This window comes from Scomber scombrus, chromosome 3 (genome assembly GCF_963691925.1).
Source record: "Scomber scombrus chromosome 3, fScoSco1.1, whole genome shotgun sequence".
In the NCBI taxonomy this organism is placed as follows: domain Eukaryota; kingdom Metazoa; phylum Chordata; class Actinopteri; order Scombriformes; family Scombridae; genus Scomber; species Scomber scombrus.
Window position 1 is genome coordinate 14731154 of NC_084972.1, and position 20524 is coordinate 14751677.

Genomic DNA, 20524 nt, shown 5'->3' on the forward strand with positions numbered 1-20524 from the left:
ACTGTATACTGTACATCTCAAGATCTCTCTTAAGAAGTTTATGTAAGATTTTGCTCTACAAACTTCATCATTTAACAATTTGCTGGTGGGTGTGTATCAAAGCATATATCAAAACAGAATCAGGATGTAATGATATGAAATCCTTAGGAACAAATTGATAAAGTCATGAAAAATTGGAATGATACCCCAGTCAGTAGGATTAAAACCATGTCAACATAAGCGTGTTGTGTATCATATTTTCCTCCACATCATTTTCAATATCGGCTCCACATTCTGTACCACACAAACAGTTAAAATGCTTCAACATTCACGGCACAATACAGGTTTATTTAACACAGAAACCATGTGTACAGGAAAAATATTCACAGCCTAAACTGTGTCGTAACACTGGCACACCTCATGGGATGGCTGCTGGTGAATCTTGGAAGGGGCAAGCAGACAAACGCACTTAAAATCACTGAGGAAACGACTTCTGAAAGTTCAAAACAGTTGAATGTATTTTAGCTCCACGTTACATCTCATGCATGACATCAAAAATAGTATTTCTGACACAATAGTCAATTTAACAAACACTGACATACCCGATCTCAAATGCTCAACAGGCACAGACACTGAGCTAAACTGCTGCTATGAAAAGTTGAAAATGGGACTATGTGGCAATATAAATCATAACCAGATTCATTAATAGAAAAAAAATCATCACTTTATGTCAAGACCTATTGGATGCATTTCATTCAATAACATATTCAGAGATTTATCCACAAATCAAGTGTATTAGTAACCCAAACAAGACATTCACCAAAAAGGAAAGCTAATGTTTTCCAAAGCTATAAGCTCTTTTACAGATTCCAGACAAGTGACTATTCAGATATTTCCCTTTTTAAACTGCAAGATGTCACAGCAGTCTTCTTTTCATTTCCTGGCATTTGATATGTTTTGTCATGCCATCATAAAATAAAAAAAAATAATAATGAAGCTTTAGAGTGACGATATATCATTTGACATTATTTTAGATGATCATTTACTGACATGTACACCTCACTGCATCAGACACACACAAGTAGACTGACATCGGAGTCAACAGAAAGCAAACACAGCTATTTAAGGCTTTTAACACATGACCGTACATGAACACGTGACTGCAGAGTTTCAGCAACACAAATGTTCCAGGAGTGATCTTTTTTTTTTTTCTTTTGTGAACATAATTGCATTCTCACTAAAAGAAAACAAACGACTGAATATTGTAGACCCATCCTTTGTTGCTTTGCTTAAACATACTTCTTTTAACAAAGACAAAATGGGTCACAGCAAATCAAACCTAGTGAGATGTACATCAAAAAAATGCTGAAATATTAAGAAACAATCATGTTCACTACTGGGTATTTGGCAGTAAACTGAACACATTTTAGAGGTAGGAAATAAGCATGGAATAAAGTTCCCAGGATCTTTTATCCTGTAACAGATAATATCTTTAATAGTTAAATTACATTTTTTACCAACTATGAGACCCAATGAGGACCACCTACTTAAGTACAATGAATGTTAAAACACCCTAATAACAGACAACAATCCAGCCGTTATATTGCACTAGTGGACTGCTCTGTGTGCAGTTAATAATTGACTACTGACCATTGGTCACAGACGTCAAAGCCTTCATGAATCACATGAGTGATAAGATGTCTTCTGATATCGGTTATTTACTCCATCTTGTAATGTAAAAATTAAACCTCTGCTGGAATTGGTTCAAGTGTACTTAACTTGAGTTTGAGTGGTTTGAACCATCATGGAAACTGAGCATCTCTAGGTAATAACATGTACAAACAAATCAGACTTCATAGTATGATTAACTTAGAGCATTATACGTCACAGGGAATTGAAGGCCACGTCAGAAAATTAGATCTACAACTATTTCCCCAGTTCTAAACGTGAATAGCTCATTTAAAATTTAAGATAACCAGACTATCCAGCTTATGAAATGCTCAATTTCATCCTGATAACACTCCACTGATACTATCGTGTCTACAGTGAACAATGTGCAGTAAATGCAGATGCCATTAAATCTGACTGAGGGATGCACAAGGTTGATTAAAATAATTCATAACAAGTATTTGAGACCATTTAAGATTTCAGCCTATGAGTCTCATTAACATTACTCCATAATTCAGATGTTAATACTCCAGTGTCAAGATACACAGGACACCAAATCCTCACAATTCATATTGACCGAGGTGCAATGACAGTTGACACAGGTGAGGAGAACAGTTCATACAGTGTTACTTCATGCGTGATGAAATTTACAATGGCCCACAGTGGGTTACAGGCTCACAGGTTTGGCAGTTACAACACCATGCAATTAACAAGTCCCCCATCTGTGTCCAGTTATCAAAACACAACCTCCACACTCATATACAGTATATTATCCTGCAATGAGTGACTTTCATATGGAATTATCACTGAACTGTATAAATGATATTTAGACACCAATTATTTAAAATTCCCAAATGTGTCTTGGGAAAAAAAGGAAATCGTAAAGAAACCACATACTGCTGATTCCACATTTTTTATAATAGAGCATTATTCACTGTTTCTGAACATCAGCTGGATTTATAAGAGAACACAAGTATATTAGGGGCCTGATATAACCTGAGCCTGATTTAAGTCGGTTTACACAAGTGAATACAGCATATCCTGCCTGCACTTAACATTAATTTAAAGAGCACCATCCAGCTTCAAGTCAGGAAAAGAAACAAATACATTGTATAATATCACACCCCTACGCTCCCCCAGTTGATCACAATCTAATGGCGGGTATTAAGTCAATGCTTCTGGATTTCATCTTGAAATGGATTCCTGGCATATTACAGCTTGACTTTTTTCAATTGAAATTATCTAATTTCAAACTGTCTAACTGCAGTGAAGTAAAAAAAATATATGGTCAATTGCAGTACAGTAGCATAACAAAAAAATCCCTATATGATGTTCTGGATGTGATTAAAAGAATACTTTAACTGCAACTGAACTGCAACTGAGTGGGAGTTAGAGAGAGGTCTTTAGCCCTTGTTAACAAAAGCTGGTGAAGATGAAAAAAAGTGGAACTAAATTTACAATATTGCATCGGTCAAAATGAGTGTCCACAGCTCCATCGATGTTAAAATCAAATCCAGTTTGACGATGGTTATTTGTTAATTTACATTTTATAACACTTGGTGACTACAGTACGGAAAAGACTTTATTCTCATCAAAAATGAAATTCCAAATCTGTTTAACAAAACGTGCTGAAAGTCCAGGGACAGAATAAGTCGATATGAGTGGCCGCACAGAAAAGGACATGATTAGTGTTTAGTCACTCATACTGTATATACAATTATTTATATTTACAATATCAGATTTTGTAGCTCATGCATCATTTTTTTTTTAATATAGCGAATTGAGTACCAGTGTCACTAAAACCATTACACAGTATGATCACTGGCGGTATTATTAATATTATAATAATTAATATATATAATTAATATTATACTTTGAGGGCTTGGGCAGTGATGTATGACCATATCTACACTGATTAATCTTCTTTATTTTCTGTGGTGAAGATAATTTACAGCAATATACATGATCGCAAGTCAATATAGTTTTTAAGAATATTAATTCCATCATGAGCTCAACTTAACCCAGAGCTTCATTTATTGTTTCTTGGGTGTTAGATAAATATCATTTGAATGCATTGACAGGAAGTAAGCTGAATGCAGCTCTTTCCCTGAAAGTGCAGTTGAGATGAACAGAGAGAGAGAGAGACAGAGGGAAAAGGCCAGAGTGAGGAATAAAGGTGAAGAGCTGTATGGTTATGAGATCACTACCAGTCTGCATTATCCCAGGTTTCCTCAGCAGGTTTCGTGGGACTCTTCTTGGCCTTACCATCCTTGTTGTCCCAGTGGCTGTCCCAGGCCTCCCAACTCTCCTCTGTGCTGTGTTTGTTGTTGGAAGCTGCTTCGGAGCCCCAATTGTCCCAACTGTCAGAGCTCTTCTTTGCAGAATTATCTGCGATGGTCCAGCTGTCACTGCTGGGAGATTTCTTGGCCTTTAAGGAGTTGTTGCTACCAAAGGTTTCCCAGAAGTCCTTTGCCACAGGCTGGGTAGAACTGCCCTGATATCCCTCAGTAGCATCCATGTTCTGATAGCTCTCTCCAGCAGACCTGAACACGATCAAAACATGAGGAAATGCTTGAATATTTCATGTTTCATATGATTAAATCACACCATAGAAGATATTTGGTATGTGGGGGTTTTAAACTGTATGAAGTTATCATTACCCATCTTCTTGTTTACCCATGAAGAGAGTACCCAATTTTGCACCTGCTCCCTGAACCTAAGTAAAGAGGAAAGAACACTTAAGTTAACACAATGCTTATACAAGTTTAACTTAATGTATGAAATATGTATTACTTTATAATAAACAAATGACTAATGCATTAAGTCTTTCAACATGATCAGGAAACTAAATGATAATTGCTGCAACTTTAAATATCACAAACATTCAATATTAGCTACAAGGAAAATTTCATTACAATTTCCATCTTAGCAACGGAAATAAAAGCAGTAATAACAAAATTACTATAGACTTATTTTTTTATATTTACGCCTATGTAGTACTCACCACCAGAATAAAAATGGCAGCAAGAAAAATGAGAGATTAAATCAATTAGTATTCAAACATTCATCATCACAACAAAACCAGTCTCCTTTCAGGGGACAACCACTGCCACCACAATGTTCGCACATTTGGTTGAAGAAAGTCAGGTTTACACTGGACTGTTGAATCAGAGTGGCTGTCTTTCCTTGCTCAGGAGACTGGTTTTGGATCTGTACAGTATGGCAGACGTCTGCCCATCCTACCTTGTTTGCCAGCCCAGTGATGCTGACTGTCATTTCATCTAGCAATTTGCCATCTTTCACCTGGGGTAGCCAAATTGTTATCATTTAATTATTATCAAACATAATTTAAAAAAAAATAACCATCTTTTATAAATTAAGCTTGTCAAACAGAACATGTACTGAGCATCAATCATTTTGGTTGTGAGATAAGTGATTACGTATGTTTTTCCAAGGGTGCTGATAGAGTAGAAAAACTTTGTTAGACTAACAGAAGGTTATTTCTTCTCAAGAGAAGCTCTAAAATAACACAGCTACAACCATTTGGCAAGAAATAGAAAGAGTTAAAAAAAAAAATGCACATCTATAGATACCTTCACCAATGCCAACTGTACATTAGACGACAAAAGCCAGATTCAGTTGTTAATACCAGTCTCTCTCAGTCCCTGGTTTTTTTTCCCACAATCCAGCATAAAGGGTAAACCACTTTAAATGCTGAAAGACATTTGTTACTAAATAAAAAAATGAGTCATGATTCATTTTATCTTCCTGTATTTTGATGAAAACCAGCTTTCTCACAGCTACACACAAGAGCCAAGGCTTTTTTTAAACTCTCATTAAAAGACACATCCAGGAGCTGCTCACTTGATGGTGCGGGTTAGAGCAGTTATGTAGAAGCATTTACATATGTGGAAAACACTCACCATTACTTCAAGGACAGTGCCAAAAAGAAAGCTCATTTTGATTCAAAGGCTCAAACACACTACCTCTGCAAAGCCTGGGAGTAATTAATTGTCAACTGAAAAACTCCAAGTTGTCTTTTTATGTTTACAGACCTCCACAAGAAAATTTTACCCAATGTTAGAAGCCTGATTACAAAGACTGGCTCATTTCTTTTGCCAAGACACTTGGCTAGGATTGCTGGCCTTCAGATCTTTGTATTAAATATAGATTTCCTCCATTTGTGAAGGTGAGTGTGGGCCAGTTTTAAAGCTGCATTGAAAACTAATTTCTCAAAGGTTTAAAGGATTACAGCATTTACTAACCCATACAAAAACCACCCCCGTGATACTTCCAAAACAAATGATAACAGGAAGAACCTGACAGGAACTCAAGAGTGAAAACTGAATGCCTTGAAAGGCATGGTTCATAGAAATATTAAAATGTACTTTTAAGGCTTGTGCTGATAATTCGCACTGACTCACACCCTTTATGGAATAAAGAGTATGCTTCTGCCATCACATGGTTGAGTCACAGACTGGGAGCAACAAAGATTACTTTTTTTTTTTCCATCCTTGAAACCATGGCTTTTGTCGTTTAGTGTTAGCTGGCATAAAGCAGATAAACTGGCACAGACAAGCGGTGCAGAAAATAGCACAATCACATCTGAAGCTGTTCTTCATCTAAAGCACTGCATCCCACCACCAAATCAACAACTTCAAACATCAATGTTACCTTTTCTTGGGTAGGTTTGATAACACTCTCATTTAATGTCTGTCCTAACTCTGTGGCCTGGTTGAAAGTCAGAGGGGAGAGTTCACTTGAATGAAACACAGTTTAACATTCACAGTAGAGCAAAACACTGAGCTGCTTGTTCTGCAGTTGCATGAAGCGACTGATCGATCCATTCACTGTGACACTGAACAGGCACTAGAGGGTGTAATGGTTCAAAAAACTTGCATATCAGTGTGTCAGTCTTCTCTTTTGAGGCAACGCTGCATTCACATTCAAGTCTGTGATTTAATTACAAAACTTTTCTTTTACAAAACTTGCCTACTTCTGTAAAGTGACATGTTGCACAAAAGTCTAGTGATTTTTCCTCAGTTTTTGCCTTATAGCTAAGCTTCTTAAAGTCAATCCAGACCCAGCCTGTACCTCTTCTTATGAATACAACATACTATTACGTGTAACATTTTCTATTTTTAAATACATTTTCTATTTCTACTTCTATTCCTCAGTTAATACATTGTTAGTGACATTGATTATATAGTGCAGACAGACATCATTTATAGCGATTCTGTCCCCAGATGAATGTGGTTCATCATTGACATTGTTGTCATGGCGATGTCAACTGCTGGAGAGATTGTTTTGTGTTGTTGCTGTCGAGTTCACACGTTAATGTTACATTGGAAAATTAGCCAATTTGCTCATGAATTGCAGACACAGAATGTGTCTCATCAGACTGGCCATCAGAAAAACTGTGAGCCGCTTGAGCAGCCCATTAAACAAAAACAAGAGTGAGAGAGATGCATTGTTGGCCCACTTTGATTATGTACCACCCCCAGAACCTCTGACTTGAAACTTTGAATAAAAAACATAATTGCCTTATAGAGACAATAACAAAACAAACACACAAAAATTGCTAAATTTAGCTATATACTAAGTTCAAAATAAGGACTAAATGTTTGAAAGGGTGCTGATATGTTACTGTTTTTGCATACCATTACACCCCTACAGCACTGTTGGCAGTCAACACAAAAACACATGCATGAATGGATAACCCATTATCAATTGATGTGAATAAACAGTTCATGAAATAACATTTCTATATTAGCGGTAGGAATTAGAAGCAATTCCTATCCTCTACTATAGTCCACAAGATGAAAGTTTGGATTCATCAACTGTCTGTCACAGGAAATCCATAAACTCAAAGTAGCACTAATACAACTTTGAGTTATGTGTTAGTGGTATATATATATATATATATATATATATATATATATATATATATATATATATATGTATATATATATATATATAAGCAGAAGCACGTGAGGATGACATCCACCATTTTCCAAAATGTTTGTTTCACCATTAAAAAAATAAATTAATACTGGCACGCAGACATAAATAATATGAATCTTAGAAGAAAGAAAAGAAGCATGATGCGGAAAAAGCGCCATGCACCTATTATCTGCTTTACCGGTTCTGGGGGCGCCTTATAGCCCCTTAACTACATCCAGAGTGAGCAAAGAGATATTAAAGTAGTAACAGTTATTACAGCTTGAATTTGTACATTTGTACAGGTAAAACTACATGAATGAATATACATAATAGACACAAGAGGACAGAGAAAACTCAAATGTATTCCTGACAGAAAAAAAAAAAACTTTAATAACAGTGTCACTAACTATTATCCACAATTATATAGTCTAACCTTTAAGGTTGCTTGGTTTGCCAGTTTAGATGTCTGTATGAAAGGGAAGAAAGAGAAAAAAATATATAAGATATTCCTATACAAATTAAATGTGGTAAAAAAAAAAAAAAGATAATATAGCAGTTATTGTATAAGTTCACTTACATTATCTTTAGCAATTGAGGCAAACTTGCTAGCTCCAACTGCGAAACTACTCCAACCCTGAAAAAACAAAAAACAACAATCATCACACGGAAACATTCTCCAATGAAGTGCAATACCAATCAGAAAATATATTGTGACCTACTGAATAAATTGAAGTCATGGCATTGTTCAGGAAGTCATCCTCTTTCTTCTCCGGGGTCACTGTGTTGCCAAAGCCAACGTAACGATTCTCTTGGTTCCCACTGTAACCCCCTCCACTAAAGAAGTATGAAAAGAAGAATTTTACAAGATTTTATTTTAAATAAAATGACAGAAAATTTCAAAATATAAGATAGCATGTGAAGAGTGTAAGGTTGTAACCTCTGATAGGAGTTCACATCGTCACTCAACCAGTCTTCAAAAGCTTTGTCTCCAGATGGTGCTGAGCTCTGTCCAGGTCCCCCAGAGCTATACAACAGAAACAACAATTCACTGCTTTAATGGCTGTTCTCTAGTCGCCTGCATGGTGCAGTAGCTTGAACACGTATAAACTTTCCTCCACTCTTACCGATGAGAGGATGAAAGGCTGGTCTTGGGTTGAGGAGATGTCCAGTTTTTGGCAGAAGATGTCTCAATGGACCACTCCTTACCCTCTGCTAAAGTTGCAACCTGTCATATACAGAATCAAAAGAGGGTGAATCATTATCCAAACAGCTTCAATTTTCACAGACATAATTCCAGTAAACACACTTATTTACTGAGTGCTTTAAATACCAAGTTCTTGCTTTGGTTCATTTTAAAGTCAAAACAAAAACAAATTTCCAGTGATGGAAAAATTTCGATCAAAATTATGAGAAAAATTGAATTAATCGTTATCTTGTGCAATGTATAAAGCAAAACAAGAAATCCATTCATACGGTTTTATGAAAAGCAGTTGGACTACATTAGTTGGGAAAAACTAAAGTCTTGGTCTGTATCTTTCATTAAGTATCGGAGCTGACCTTGTCCCTGAAGAGTGCGGAAGCTCGGCTGTTGTATTTCTCCTGTAAGGTCCAGGTGGCATCATAATCATCTTGGATTTCAAGAAACAAGCGGAACTTTCCATTTCCTCCTGCTTTCATCTTCTCAAGCTCAATATCTTTCCACTTGTCCATGGTGACTGAACGCACAAAACTGCAAACAGGCAGAAAAGATTCATCACTGAATTGACCACAGGATTAATCACCACTGTGCTTGAATCTTTTAGTAACAATGACTGAAAGAAATACACAGATTTCTGGAGGGATTTTTGATGATTTGGCAGGTAAGCTGATCTAAAAACTCAGTGTACTCCTTCATAAAATTTGATATTGTAGCTACTTGTGACAATAAACATAACAAAAACATAACACCTGAAAACATGAAATCATCCTGCAAAATCTGTAATTTGAGGCAGATGAAATTAACTAATGCCAAATGTGAACATCACCAAAGTCACCAGTGTCAGGATAGATTTCAGCATTCGTACCTGAGATGAACTCCCAGGCCTCTGTGCTTTCCAGAGCACTCAAGACAAATCCAGATCCCATAGGTCACACTGACCCACTGAGGGTTGAAAGCCCCACACTCAAAGCAAAGCTGAGAAAAAAAAACAAGATGCATTGGACCAATAATGAATTTATGTATTCATGTTCTTTAAATCCAACATAGATTTTAGAGTTTGACCCTGCACTTCTAATGAAGATATTTTAAGACTGAGCTGTTACGAGATCAATTAAACCATAACAGTGTACATAAACATTTTATACTGAATACGTTTAGCACTTTTTAAAGACGTGCCATTTGAATTATACAGAATAATGTGTTTATTTATATAAAGTATTCATTAGAAGACATTAAATATGTCCTACTGCTGTTGTCCCCACTCACCATTTATTTGATAAGCATTAAGATTTTGTATGGGACTTAAGAAAGGTTACATACACATTTGCTACCTGCTGTGTGATTTGTAAGGTTGCAAAGAGCTACAATTACTTTACCATTGAAAGCATGACCACATAATGATGCTCTGAGGACTTACATTATTCTCGTCTTGGGTTCTCACTTCCTTCAAAACTCGTCTGGTCCTTGGACTCGCCATGTTGACCCACTAAAGAGAATTATATTGAAAAGAGTTATAATGGATTATCTTCCACTTATCAAGACTATATTATAGAAATATGCATTTAATGTGTTCAAATCAACAAATCATACACCTGGAAATGAATCATCCTAAACACAACTTCATGTTACCAATGTACATCTCCACCTTAAAATACAAGAGTCACGTTGACAGGGTTTTTTTCATATTATATACTTGGGGTCAGTTGTGAATTTATAACTTTCTCTCAAAACCTGAACTGCTATACAGACTGTGGTCCTGATGTCATCTACAAACAAAACTTGGATCCACTCCACAGACCGGAGGCGTGTTTGAGGTTTGTGAGGAATTGTGCTTCGCCTGGAAAGTGCTTAACAGCAGCAGGCTGCAGTGAGGGGAAGTGACAAATAGCTGCAGTTAAGCCTCAGCAGAATGATACAGAAACTCCACTCAATATTTATCAGACTGACAAATCCAGTAAAAAAATGTTAAAACTTGCTATAAAATGATGTATTGAACTTTTTATTGGCACAAATAGTGAAATGGATGTTATGAAGGATAAGCCACTTGAGAATCCCATATATGATTATATATTGTGATCAGAGCAACTAATGATTATTTACATCATCAATTTGTATTATTTTTGATTAATCAATTATTTGTTTGGTTTATAAAATATAAGAAAATATTGCATGAAATAGTGATGCTATATCTTTAAATTGCTTGCTTTGTTCGACATTATTTAAATTAATATAAAACAAGAAATACAAGCAGCAAATCCTTCCATGTCAGAAGCTGGAAACAGTGAATGCTCAGTATTTTTGCTTGATATATGGGTCTTGATATCATCATCAAGACTGTTGTTGACTAATATTATGTTAATAGACAAATGGATTAATTAACTAAATGACTCGACAATAATTATGATAATAATGAATTCTAGTTTTGTATTTTAAATGGAAATTTGAGGTAATGAAGCCATAATCCTGTCCACCTGAAACGTATTCTTATCTTAAAATAAATGCATTTCTGCAGCCACCTTGAGCTCATGAGGTTACTGTTGCCCATGAAACAGCATACACTGTGGAGTGATTACCAGTGATGGTTTTACTGAGAGATGGGTACACATTCACAGATGTAATCATTACCTTTTTTTTTTCATTTGAGGCATCTGCCTTTTTCAATCCAAATATTTTGATTTGTCACAGGTGGAAAAGCTCAGGTGTTACTAATAACATTACTGATGGTTCTGTGTCTCAATAAGCCATGTGACAGTGAGCCAACATGCACATAACAGCCATCATTCATTTTACTATTTATACCTGTGCCTTTCCCTCTGTGACATGTCAAAATGTCTTCGGAGTGTAGTGTTTGCTCACAAATATACACACCAAAAGTGTCGCCTAAGGACATAAAGCACAAAATGAGGAATTCTGATTTCCATCCTAGAGCATTAAAGAAGAGTTATATATGTCAACATGGGTCTGGTGACATTTTTTTATTTTTTTTATAAAAAGACCAAATCCAACAATGAACTGATCATATTAACACGTATTTCCTGTGAATCTAAAGCTTGATATAGCTCTGTGACATTGTGACTTTGATTTCAGTCCAAAAATTAATTAAAAACACTTCAGTTAGCCGCACTGCTGCACTAAGATGGTATGTTACAGGAATACTGTTAGTTTGACTGAATGTCATATACAAAATCCTATTGCTGTGATTACTCAAGAGTGCAAAATTAATTCATCCATGGCTGAAAATAAGAGCTTAATCCTGTTTGAGCAAAATTTACTAAAAACTACACCGGACAGCAGTTTAGGAAATTGTTTTTTGGGGGGTTTTTTAAGAAGAAAAACTGATATTTGAATAAAACATATGAAGGGTTTTTAAAGATTTACATTACTAGTAAGAACAAATGGGCATGGGGCTTAATGCCACAGACAGGGAAAGTATCAAGAGACAGAGAAATACACTGTTTGGGTATTTAATTATGGGATGACAAAAGAAAATACAAAATGATAAAGTTCATCAAAATCAGCTGTTACATAGGGAAAAGGCAATAAATAATTCTGACAATAATTGTTTTATATCAGGTGAAACTGAAAAAGAACAAAGGGCAAAATTAAACCAGCCTTATTCTTTTAACTGTTGGGTTTGTTTTTTTAATTATTTATATATTTATCTGTCTATGAACTGTGAACAAATATCCATTACAATGTCCCAGAGCCCAACATGACACTATTAAATTGCTGTTTCTATTTGTCTAACAGTCTACAAATCCAAATATGTTAAATTTACTACACTGTAATGAAGAGAAGAGGAGGAAAGGCCCCAATCCTCACATTTGAGAAGCTAGAACCAGCAAATGCCTGTCCTTTAAGCTTGATTAATGCCTTAAAGATTATTTGACCAATGTTTGTTGACCAACTAATGATTTCAGCAAAACTTTAAAATACACTGCATCTACTCAAAATCACGTAAACAGTGCAATACATTGTTCCTCTTCTGTTTTAGGGTGGACTTTCTTGCAGACAGGTGAGATGTTTTCCATCATACAGCCAAGCAGATATATGGATATGAAGGTAAAAGCAGAGACAGGTCTCAGTCAATTGGTATGTTGGCATTACTCAAACCTGAAATATTTAACCTTTTTGAGCAACCAGAGGAAAAAAGATGGTAATCACCTCGACACATCTTTCAAATTTAAGGGACTACCGGTGAAGATGTATTGATTTTAACAGATATTCTTAAGCTTCAGCTGCAGCTTTGATCAGATTTTGCTGTATTATTTTTGCTCTCCAAGCAAGGCCATAATCATTAGTTAAACAACATATATTTTGTTTCTGAGGTCATGATTTCTTACAGAAATTAAAATCCCATTCATGTTTAGTTAAGACCAGGTTCCCACACACACAGCTGCAGTCACATACATGATCAATACACTGATTAAACACTACTATTAATTTGCAGTGATTTGCCTCTGTTTATTATTCAGAGGCGGTTTTCGTGATGGACAAACGTGAACAAGTGTTTTTATTCTTGGTGACTGGTGATGTTAGCATTAGCTGTAGACTGAGCTGGCGTTAATTGATCCGTTACCTGTTTGATTGATGAACAACGTAGACGCTGTTTCAGAGGGTCTGCCGGCTCCGCTCAGAGACTCTACAGAGACTTCTCCTTCAGCCGCAGACAAACAGAAAGTGTTATATTACTGTCACAGTCTGTGTGAGGCCGACAGAAGTGAATCGTGAAGACGGACTATTGATGCTAAACACCGGTAGCCATGTTCCTGTTTGCCTACGTTGGCAGTGCAATGCATCATGGTAGTAGGCAGTGCTTCTTCTTCGTCAGTTTTTTTTCTCGCTCTGTTTTTGTCTCTGCTGCCTCCACTGCCTTGGAGTGTGAAGGTGGACACTGATGTCTATAGAAAGGTGAGACCACCTCACCACTAAAATGTTTTTTTTGAGCTGTAAACTAAATTATATGACTATGCTGTGATGAGACACATCAGTGTTGGTGTTTATATTGACATTGACACCAAATGTATATTTTAAAAAAATCTGCTGTTTAAAATAAAAAAAAAAGACAGACTAAGAGACACATAAGTAAGCTTATGACCAATGATATTATATTAGCAGATCAGAAATTAGTCCAGGATGAAATTTGACTCTTTTACTGTAACTTATATAAATCAAACTTTAGTAAATCAGACTGTGACATTTTATTTGAAAACATTAATGACATCCAAAAACTGGCCGTAGAAGACAAACATATACTTGAAGAGGGATTAACTATAACAGAAATTGAAAATGCATTAAAACAAACGAAAAACGGAAAATCACCAGGGATTGACGGATTAACATCTGAATTCTTCAAACAGTTTTGGGAAGATATTAAAAAGTTACTACTGTATATAGAGCATATTTGGAGTGTATTCAGAAATTGTCCCCCACTATGAAAACAGGTTTGATAACTTTGTTACCAAAACCAAAAAAGACTTGTTGATGCTAGACAGCTGGAGACAAGTAACCTCACTATGCAATGACTATAAATTACTTGCTTTAGTTTATGCTAATCGCCTAAAGCAAATATACTTGGAAAACTTGTAGAGGAATACTAATCAGCTTTTATTAAGGGAAGATATATTCACAACCATATTCGACTGATTCTGGATATGATTGATTACCAATCACTTCTTCAGTCATATAGTGTGTTATTCATAGATTTCTTCAAAGCATTCGACACTGTGGAACATGATTTTATGTTTACAGTGCTCAAAAAATTCGGATTTGGAGAAGGGTTCTACACGGTTATTAAAATCTCCCTCAACCCTGGAGTTATACCAAAAATTAAGATATTACGCGAAATCAGACAAGGCTGCCCAATTTCGCCAAAATAATTTATTTTATGTACACAAATGCTAGCATATCTAATTGTGAATCACACTCAAATTAAAGGAATTACCATTTTTGATATCGAATTAGTCAATTTGCAGACGACACAGTAATCTTTCTAAAGGATAAAGCTATAATAGCGAAAGCCCTAGATATAATATCAATCTTCTCTAGAGCTTCTGGTCTGTGCTTAAACTTGAAAAAATGTGAAATATTAGCTCTTCATCCTTGTGCTGAGATAAATATAAGCTCCATTTAAAGAAGAAGAAAAAACTGCAGACAAAATGGCAGACATAGATGCAGACATCTTTACCTCTGCCTCCACAGGTGACAGGAAGTTATGTGACATTTGCAGCGGACGTCTTTTTTTGGCCGCAGGTGACAGGAAATTACTTTAACGTTGAAGCAGAAGTTTGTCTTTTGCGTGTTTTCCCCCCATTAAGTAGTAGTTTGATTTATAGTCAACTGATTTTATACAATATTTAAAACTGAGAAGTTTACAATTAGAAGATTTTTTTAAACAGGTCAATATAAAGTTAATCCACTAAGTTGCCAGTTCTTTTAAATGTGTCATATGTTTTAAATCAATTTATTAAAAAAACAAAAACAAAACATGAACAATTTATTAAACAACATGACTTCCTGTCAATTACGTCGGCAGAGGTCATGATGTCTGCCTCTGTCTGCCATTTTGTCTGCAATTAGGTCCTCCTCGAAAGTTTTGGACTTCCCTACATCATAGCTGGAACTAACAGCAGTGCTGGCCTAAAGCTAAAACTGTCTTTCTCAGTCAGCATATATTTGAAAATGAGATTATCATTCTACCATTTATACACATTTCATGACATAGGGAGCACATATGTCAGCATTAGCCTCGCCTTTCCAGGGTTGATTTTGAACAGCAGATGACAGAATGAGCTGATTTTCAACCAATGAAATGCTGATTTTTATGAATTTGGTGTCCATGTCCATTTTAACACCAGCGTTAATGTGTTTTCAACACAGTACCATCATGTAATTTAGTTTAAAGCTCAAAAACATGTTTTAGTGTGCAGTACCTCTTAAAGTTTCATACCACACATCTAAAATATAAAAGCCAAGTTAAATGTAGCCTAAGTATTAACTCAAGCCATTGCTGTCTTCTTATTTATTAAAGATTTAACTTTAGACAGGACTGGAATGAGAGACAAGAGAGAAGGTAATTTTGATTAAAGTGCAGTTCTCCCTCAAGGTGATGCAGTGTTAGATAATCATGGACTGTGAGGAGTTGCTCTTTACCCAATACTATCACCGACTCTTATCTGATAAAAGAGAGGTATAAAAGGGATGTTGGTGAAGAGGGGAAGCCATTCGCTGGACTGTGAGTTGTTTATCATCATGAATGCATCTACAAGTTTGAGGGTGCGCCTGCCGGTGCTGGTGGCAGTGATGCAGGCTATCATTCTAGCTCTTTTTGCTATGTTTGTAACTTACGATGACAATGCTAACGCTAAATTCCAAAACAATCAGACCAACCCGATGGATAACTCCCTATATCGTGACTACCCTTACTTTGCTGACGTGCAGGTGATGATCTTTGTTGGTTTCGGCTGCCTGTTGGCCTTCTTCCGATTCTACGGCTTCAGTGGAATGGTCTTCAACTTCCTCACAGCTACATTTTCCATCCAGTGGGCAATCCTGATCCAAGGTTACTTCCAGTTTTACCATGATGGTAAAATTCACCTGGCTGTGATCAACCTGTTGAATGCAGAGTTCGCCTGCGCTGTGGTGCTCATCTCCTTTGGGGCCGTGCTTGGGAAGACCAGTCCTGTGCAGCTCCTAGTCATGGCTTTGCTGGAGATCCCTTTCTTTTCTGTGACAGAGTGGGCTGTATTGAAATACATTAGGATAAATGATGCAGGTGGCAGCATTCTTATTCACCTGTTTGCATGCTACTTTGGTTTGGGGGTGACATTTGTTCTGTACCGGCCAACCTTGAATCAGGGACATGCAAAAGAGATCACTTGTTACAATTCTGACATCCTCTCTGTGTTGGGAACCCTGTTTCTCTGGGTGTTCTGGCCTTCATTCAACTCTGCTCTCACCTTTAAGGGTGACGATCAACACAGAGCCGTACTCCACACTTTCATAGGTCTGAGCGCATCCACTATGACTGCCTTCGCACTGTCAGCAGTGTTCAATAAGAGAGGCAAGCTCACCATGGCTGATATTCAGAATGTGACTTTGGCAGGTGGTGTGACTGTTGGGGCTTCAGTGGACATGATGATTTCCCCTGCAGCTGCATATGCTCTGGGCATCATGGGCTGTACTGCCTGTTACTTTGGATACAGGTACCTGACCCCCTTTTTAGCACGACGCATGAGGATCCAAGACCAGTGCGGTATTCACAATCTCCATGGGCTCACTGGACTCATATCATCCACAGCAGGGATCTGCGCTATCCTCCTAGCCACCGAGGAAACTTACGGGCCCAGCATGTACCAGATCTTTTCCCATCGTGCTCCACCTGAGGGAGATCCAAAGCTCCTGGAGCTTCAGAAGCTGATTCCCGGGCTGAAGCCAGGCTTGGGTCGTACTGCGCAGGAGCAAGCTCTCCAACAGGTCGCAGCTGTCTTCATCACCATAGCAGCTTCTGCTGTTGGTGGGGTGCTCACTGGGTTGGTTTTGAAGCTGCCCTTCTTGGCATCCCCATCCGACGAGGACTGCTTTGATGATGAACTTTTCTTTGATATGCCCGCTGACTTTGACAGTGTAGAAGTGCTCAAGCCCCCTGTAAGCTGTGATGAAAAAGGACAAACAAGCCCTATGGACACCAAGGTCTGAGTCTCCATACTTAGGCAGCCATTTTAAGCATTTTCCTGACAATCACTGTTGGTGTAAATGTATGTATGAGAATTGTTGTCATCACAACTATTTCAAAAGGTAGATTTTTTTTTCACCTTGATGTCCAGCAGAGGTGAAGATTGATTAATTAGCCTATTAGGGGGATGAAATATATTTGGAATCTAAGCTGAAGGGTTCTTAAAAATTAACCAAAGCTATTTATATTGTTTGTATGAATTTTACAGTTGGTATATGTATGTAAAATGGCAAAAGAATATGCAATGGGAAATGTAATGTATTATATTATATTTTATGAATTCCATTTTAAATAAACTGATTTTTAAATAAAGATCTTGATGTCTCCCATTTAATTGTTGTGGTGTATCACATTTTCTAGGTAACATATTCAGCTCATGATCACACTGGTTAATTAAATAAAATCAGTAGCTTCATTTCATTTTTCCATGTGATATATATATACTATAGAGGGCACACTGTGCTTTATTGTGCAGGTTGCTCCACCGATTTTTACACATAAGCATAACTTTACTAATCATTAGACATTTCACTCTATATTTATCTGGTGTTCAATGTCAAACACGTGGCAGATTTTTTATAACAAGGCAACATCTGATCAATTAACACATAAACCAGATTAAGACTCTGACCAAGTACTACCTGTTGCTATGAATACAGTTTTATTGGTATGTCGTAAACAGCCCCAATAATACAGCATGCCATGCTCATGCTAGCCAAAGAGTGTAAAATATCAAACACAGCAATAATGTTATCTCAATTACTAATAAAGCCCTGTTAATGGCAGAACAAATTCTTCTTCACTTCCACGATTAAAACATTTATTGATTTACACTTGGAGGGTGCTTTGCATTGCAAGTAAAAAATTTAGTTTTTCGAAAATAAAGAACATGTTTGAGTCAATAAAACATTTATGATGTCCTGTACAATGATGATAAGTAACAGATTACAGGTGTTGGTTTTATTATCCAGGAGAGGGATTTGTAGTTAATTAGTGATAAGGCATTAGTTTACAAAGCCAAGAGAGTTATTAGCATCTGTTACAAAGGTTTCTTTTACTGTTTCTAATGATGTAACAAGGATAATCACCTTATCTAATCATGTACAATGGGAATTTTTCCATGAAAATTGGAAAGCAGCCTTCAAAGTTACGAGCATGCAGAGTGATGATGCATCATTTTAGGTTCCTCCTCTGAAATTATTTACAAATGGCAATGAATGATTTAGGGTTAACTAAGCACAAATATTTTTAAGTGGATATGACCTCCATCCTGAAATCTCTTCACTGGCTCCCTGTCCCACTCAGAATTGAGTACAAGGTCTCAGTCCTCACCCACCAGTGCATTCACTGATATGCCCCCCTGTACCTCAAGGAATTCCTCACCCCCCAGACCTCCTCACGCACCCTCCGTTCTGAAAACATAAACATAAACACCCTCCAAGCCCCCAGAACCAAGCTCCGCACCTTGGGTGATCGGGCCTTTTCCTCTGCACCCCCGAGGCTGTGGAACGCCCCACAGACTGCAGATGTTTTTAAAAGAGACCTAAAAACTTATCTATTTTTACAAAAGCATTTTGCTACAGTAAATGTCTTTTATAGGTTCTCCTTTGAACCTTTTTTTTTTAATCTTTGAGATTGCTGAAATGTAAAGTGCAATACAAATAAAATGTATTATTATTAAAATGTATTATTATATATTACAATTTTCCTCTGTAATTTCATCAGCCTGATCAAGAACATCATGCCACTGTGACCGCCTTGAAATTTGACCTCTCATAAATTCCTACAGTAATCTATGTGAAAATGTGGTGCATCATCATGGACTCTGCTGCACAAAGATTTCAGTTAATATTCAGATTATTGGTATTGATTTCTTGCCTCTATTTATGTGAATTGCTCAGCCCTTTGTTTTTCACTTTCAATAAATGTTTTTAAAATAAAAGTAATTGTGATACACATCATTAAAAGCATGTCAGTAATCAATGCTTTGTGAGGTTTTGACACGATACACAAGTGTCACCATTAATTAACATTATACTATTAAAATGCTTACATTGGTCTTTGTTCTTTGTCATTAGTTAACTAGTACTTCTTGACTTTTCAAACTCTAGAGACTCAAGGCAGATGACTGTTTATAAATCGCTGACAGAGACAGTATCAGATAATGTCTTGTTGGAGGTCAATTACAACTGCCCTGCAGCCAGCAATTTATGTCTTTAAAAGTTTAGTATCTACCATACTGATTATTGCTCTCTTAACTGTTATTACTGCCATCATAAATAAGGCTGTATGATAGAAAATACAAAGTACAGACCGGTCCGACGTTTCTTCCAAAAAGCTTAATTGAATGTTGTTAAGGCTTGAAGCCATGAATTAGGCGTAGTGAATGTGTAAAAACATCTTTTGCTCTGTATGTGTGTAGGACATATACTGTATGTTATAAATGCTAAAGAAATTATAATGGCTAACTTAAAACAGAGCATGCTTTCAGCAGCATTCAGTGCAATTTGTTGTCTTTTTGTCTGATCTCGTCAAGCGAATCAGTGACAGGTCAATGACCATCAATTTAACATGTTTAAACATTGACTCAAGTAAGTAGTATTAATTGAACCTTGGGGTAAAGGAGCTCGCATTTATTGAACCATTTATGTAATCAGTAGAAAAATTTGAAGTCAGCAAAATTTGTCTGGTCAGATATTTATCTGTGGACACTTGTCCACTTGATATATTTTAAAGTTCCCCTCCACTCAAAAAGGTGCTTTGCTTATTATTACTTGCATGTTTGACTTTCATCGTGCAGAGTTTGACACTAGAAGCCTGTTTTCACATTCATCTGCTGAAGAGGAAAAAGTTTGTCTGTGCTCACATTACATCTCAACTGGACATACAGTATGAGCATAATTTTTGAAATCCTGGTCCAGTATGCAACTTAAATAACTGCAATGTGAAAAGTTGAAGCCTCAAGTCCACAAACACTAAGAATGGACTTTAAAGTGAAGTAG

The 20524-nt window shown here is 36.6% G+C and overlaps 2 protein-coding genes across 2 annotated transcripts; one reads left to right on the top strand and one right to left on the bottom strand.

The window, feature by feature from the left end:
* Positions 1-269: 269 nt before the first annotated feature.
* arfgap1 (ADP-ribosylation factor GTPase activating protein 1) lies at positions 270-13552 on the bottom strand. The gene is made up of 13 exons (XM_062415814.1): positions 13368-13552; positions 10206-10274; positions 9654-9763; positions 9148-9319; positions 8715-8815; positions 8528-8614; positions 8310-8424; positions 8168-8224; positions 8024-8056; positions 6322-6378; positions 4891-4950; positions 4308-4363; positions 270-4190 (listed from the first exon to the last, which is right to left on the bottom strand). The coding sequence occupies exons 2-13, from the start codon at positions 10263-10265 to the stop codon at positions 3851-3853; spliced, it is 1248 nt and encodes a 415-aa protein (XP_062271798.1). The 5' UTR covers positions 10266-10274; positions 13368-13552; the 3' UTR covers positions 270-3850.
* Positions 13553-16039: 2487 nt separating this feature from the next.
* LOC134003644 (ammonium transporter Rh type B-A-like) lies at positions 16040-17485 on the top strand. Its single transcript, XM_062442904.1, has one exon. It carries the CDS (start codon positions 16040-16042, stop codon positions 17483-17485), a length of 1446 nt encoding a protein of 481 aa, XP_062298888.1.
* Positions 17486-20524: the final 3039 nt, after the last annotated feature.

Coding starts and splice junctions, on each gene's coding strand:
- arfgap1 (XM_062415814.1), bottom strand. CDS start 10,265: ATGGCGAGTCCAAGGACCAGACGAGTTTTGAAGGAAGTGAGAACCCAA. Junction 8,615..8,714: donor AGCCTTTCATCCTCTCATCG/GTAAGAGTGGAG, acceptor TCTGTTGTATAG/CTCTGGGGGACCTGGACAGA. Junction 4,364..4,890: donor TCACTGGGCTGGCAAACAAG/GTAGGATGGGCA, acceptor CTCTTTACTTAG/GTTCAGGGAGCAGGTGCAAA.
- LOC134003644 (XM_062442904.1), top strand. CDS start 16,040: ATGAATGCATCTACAAGTTTGAGGGTGCGCCTGCCGGTGCTGGTGGCA.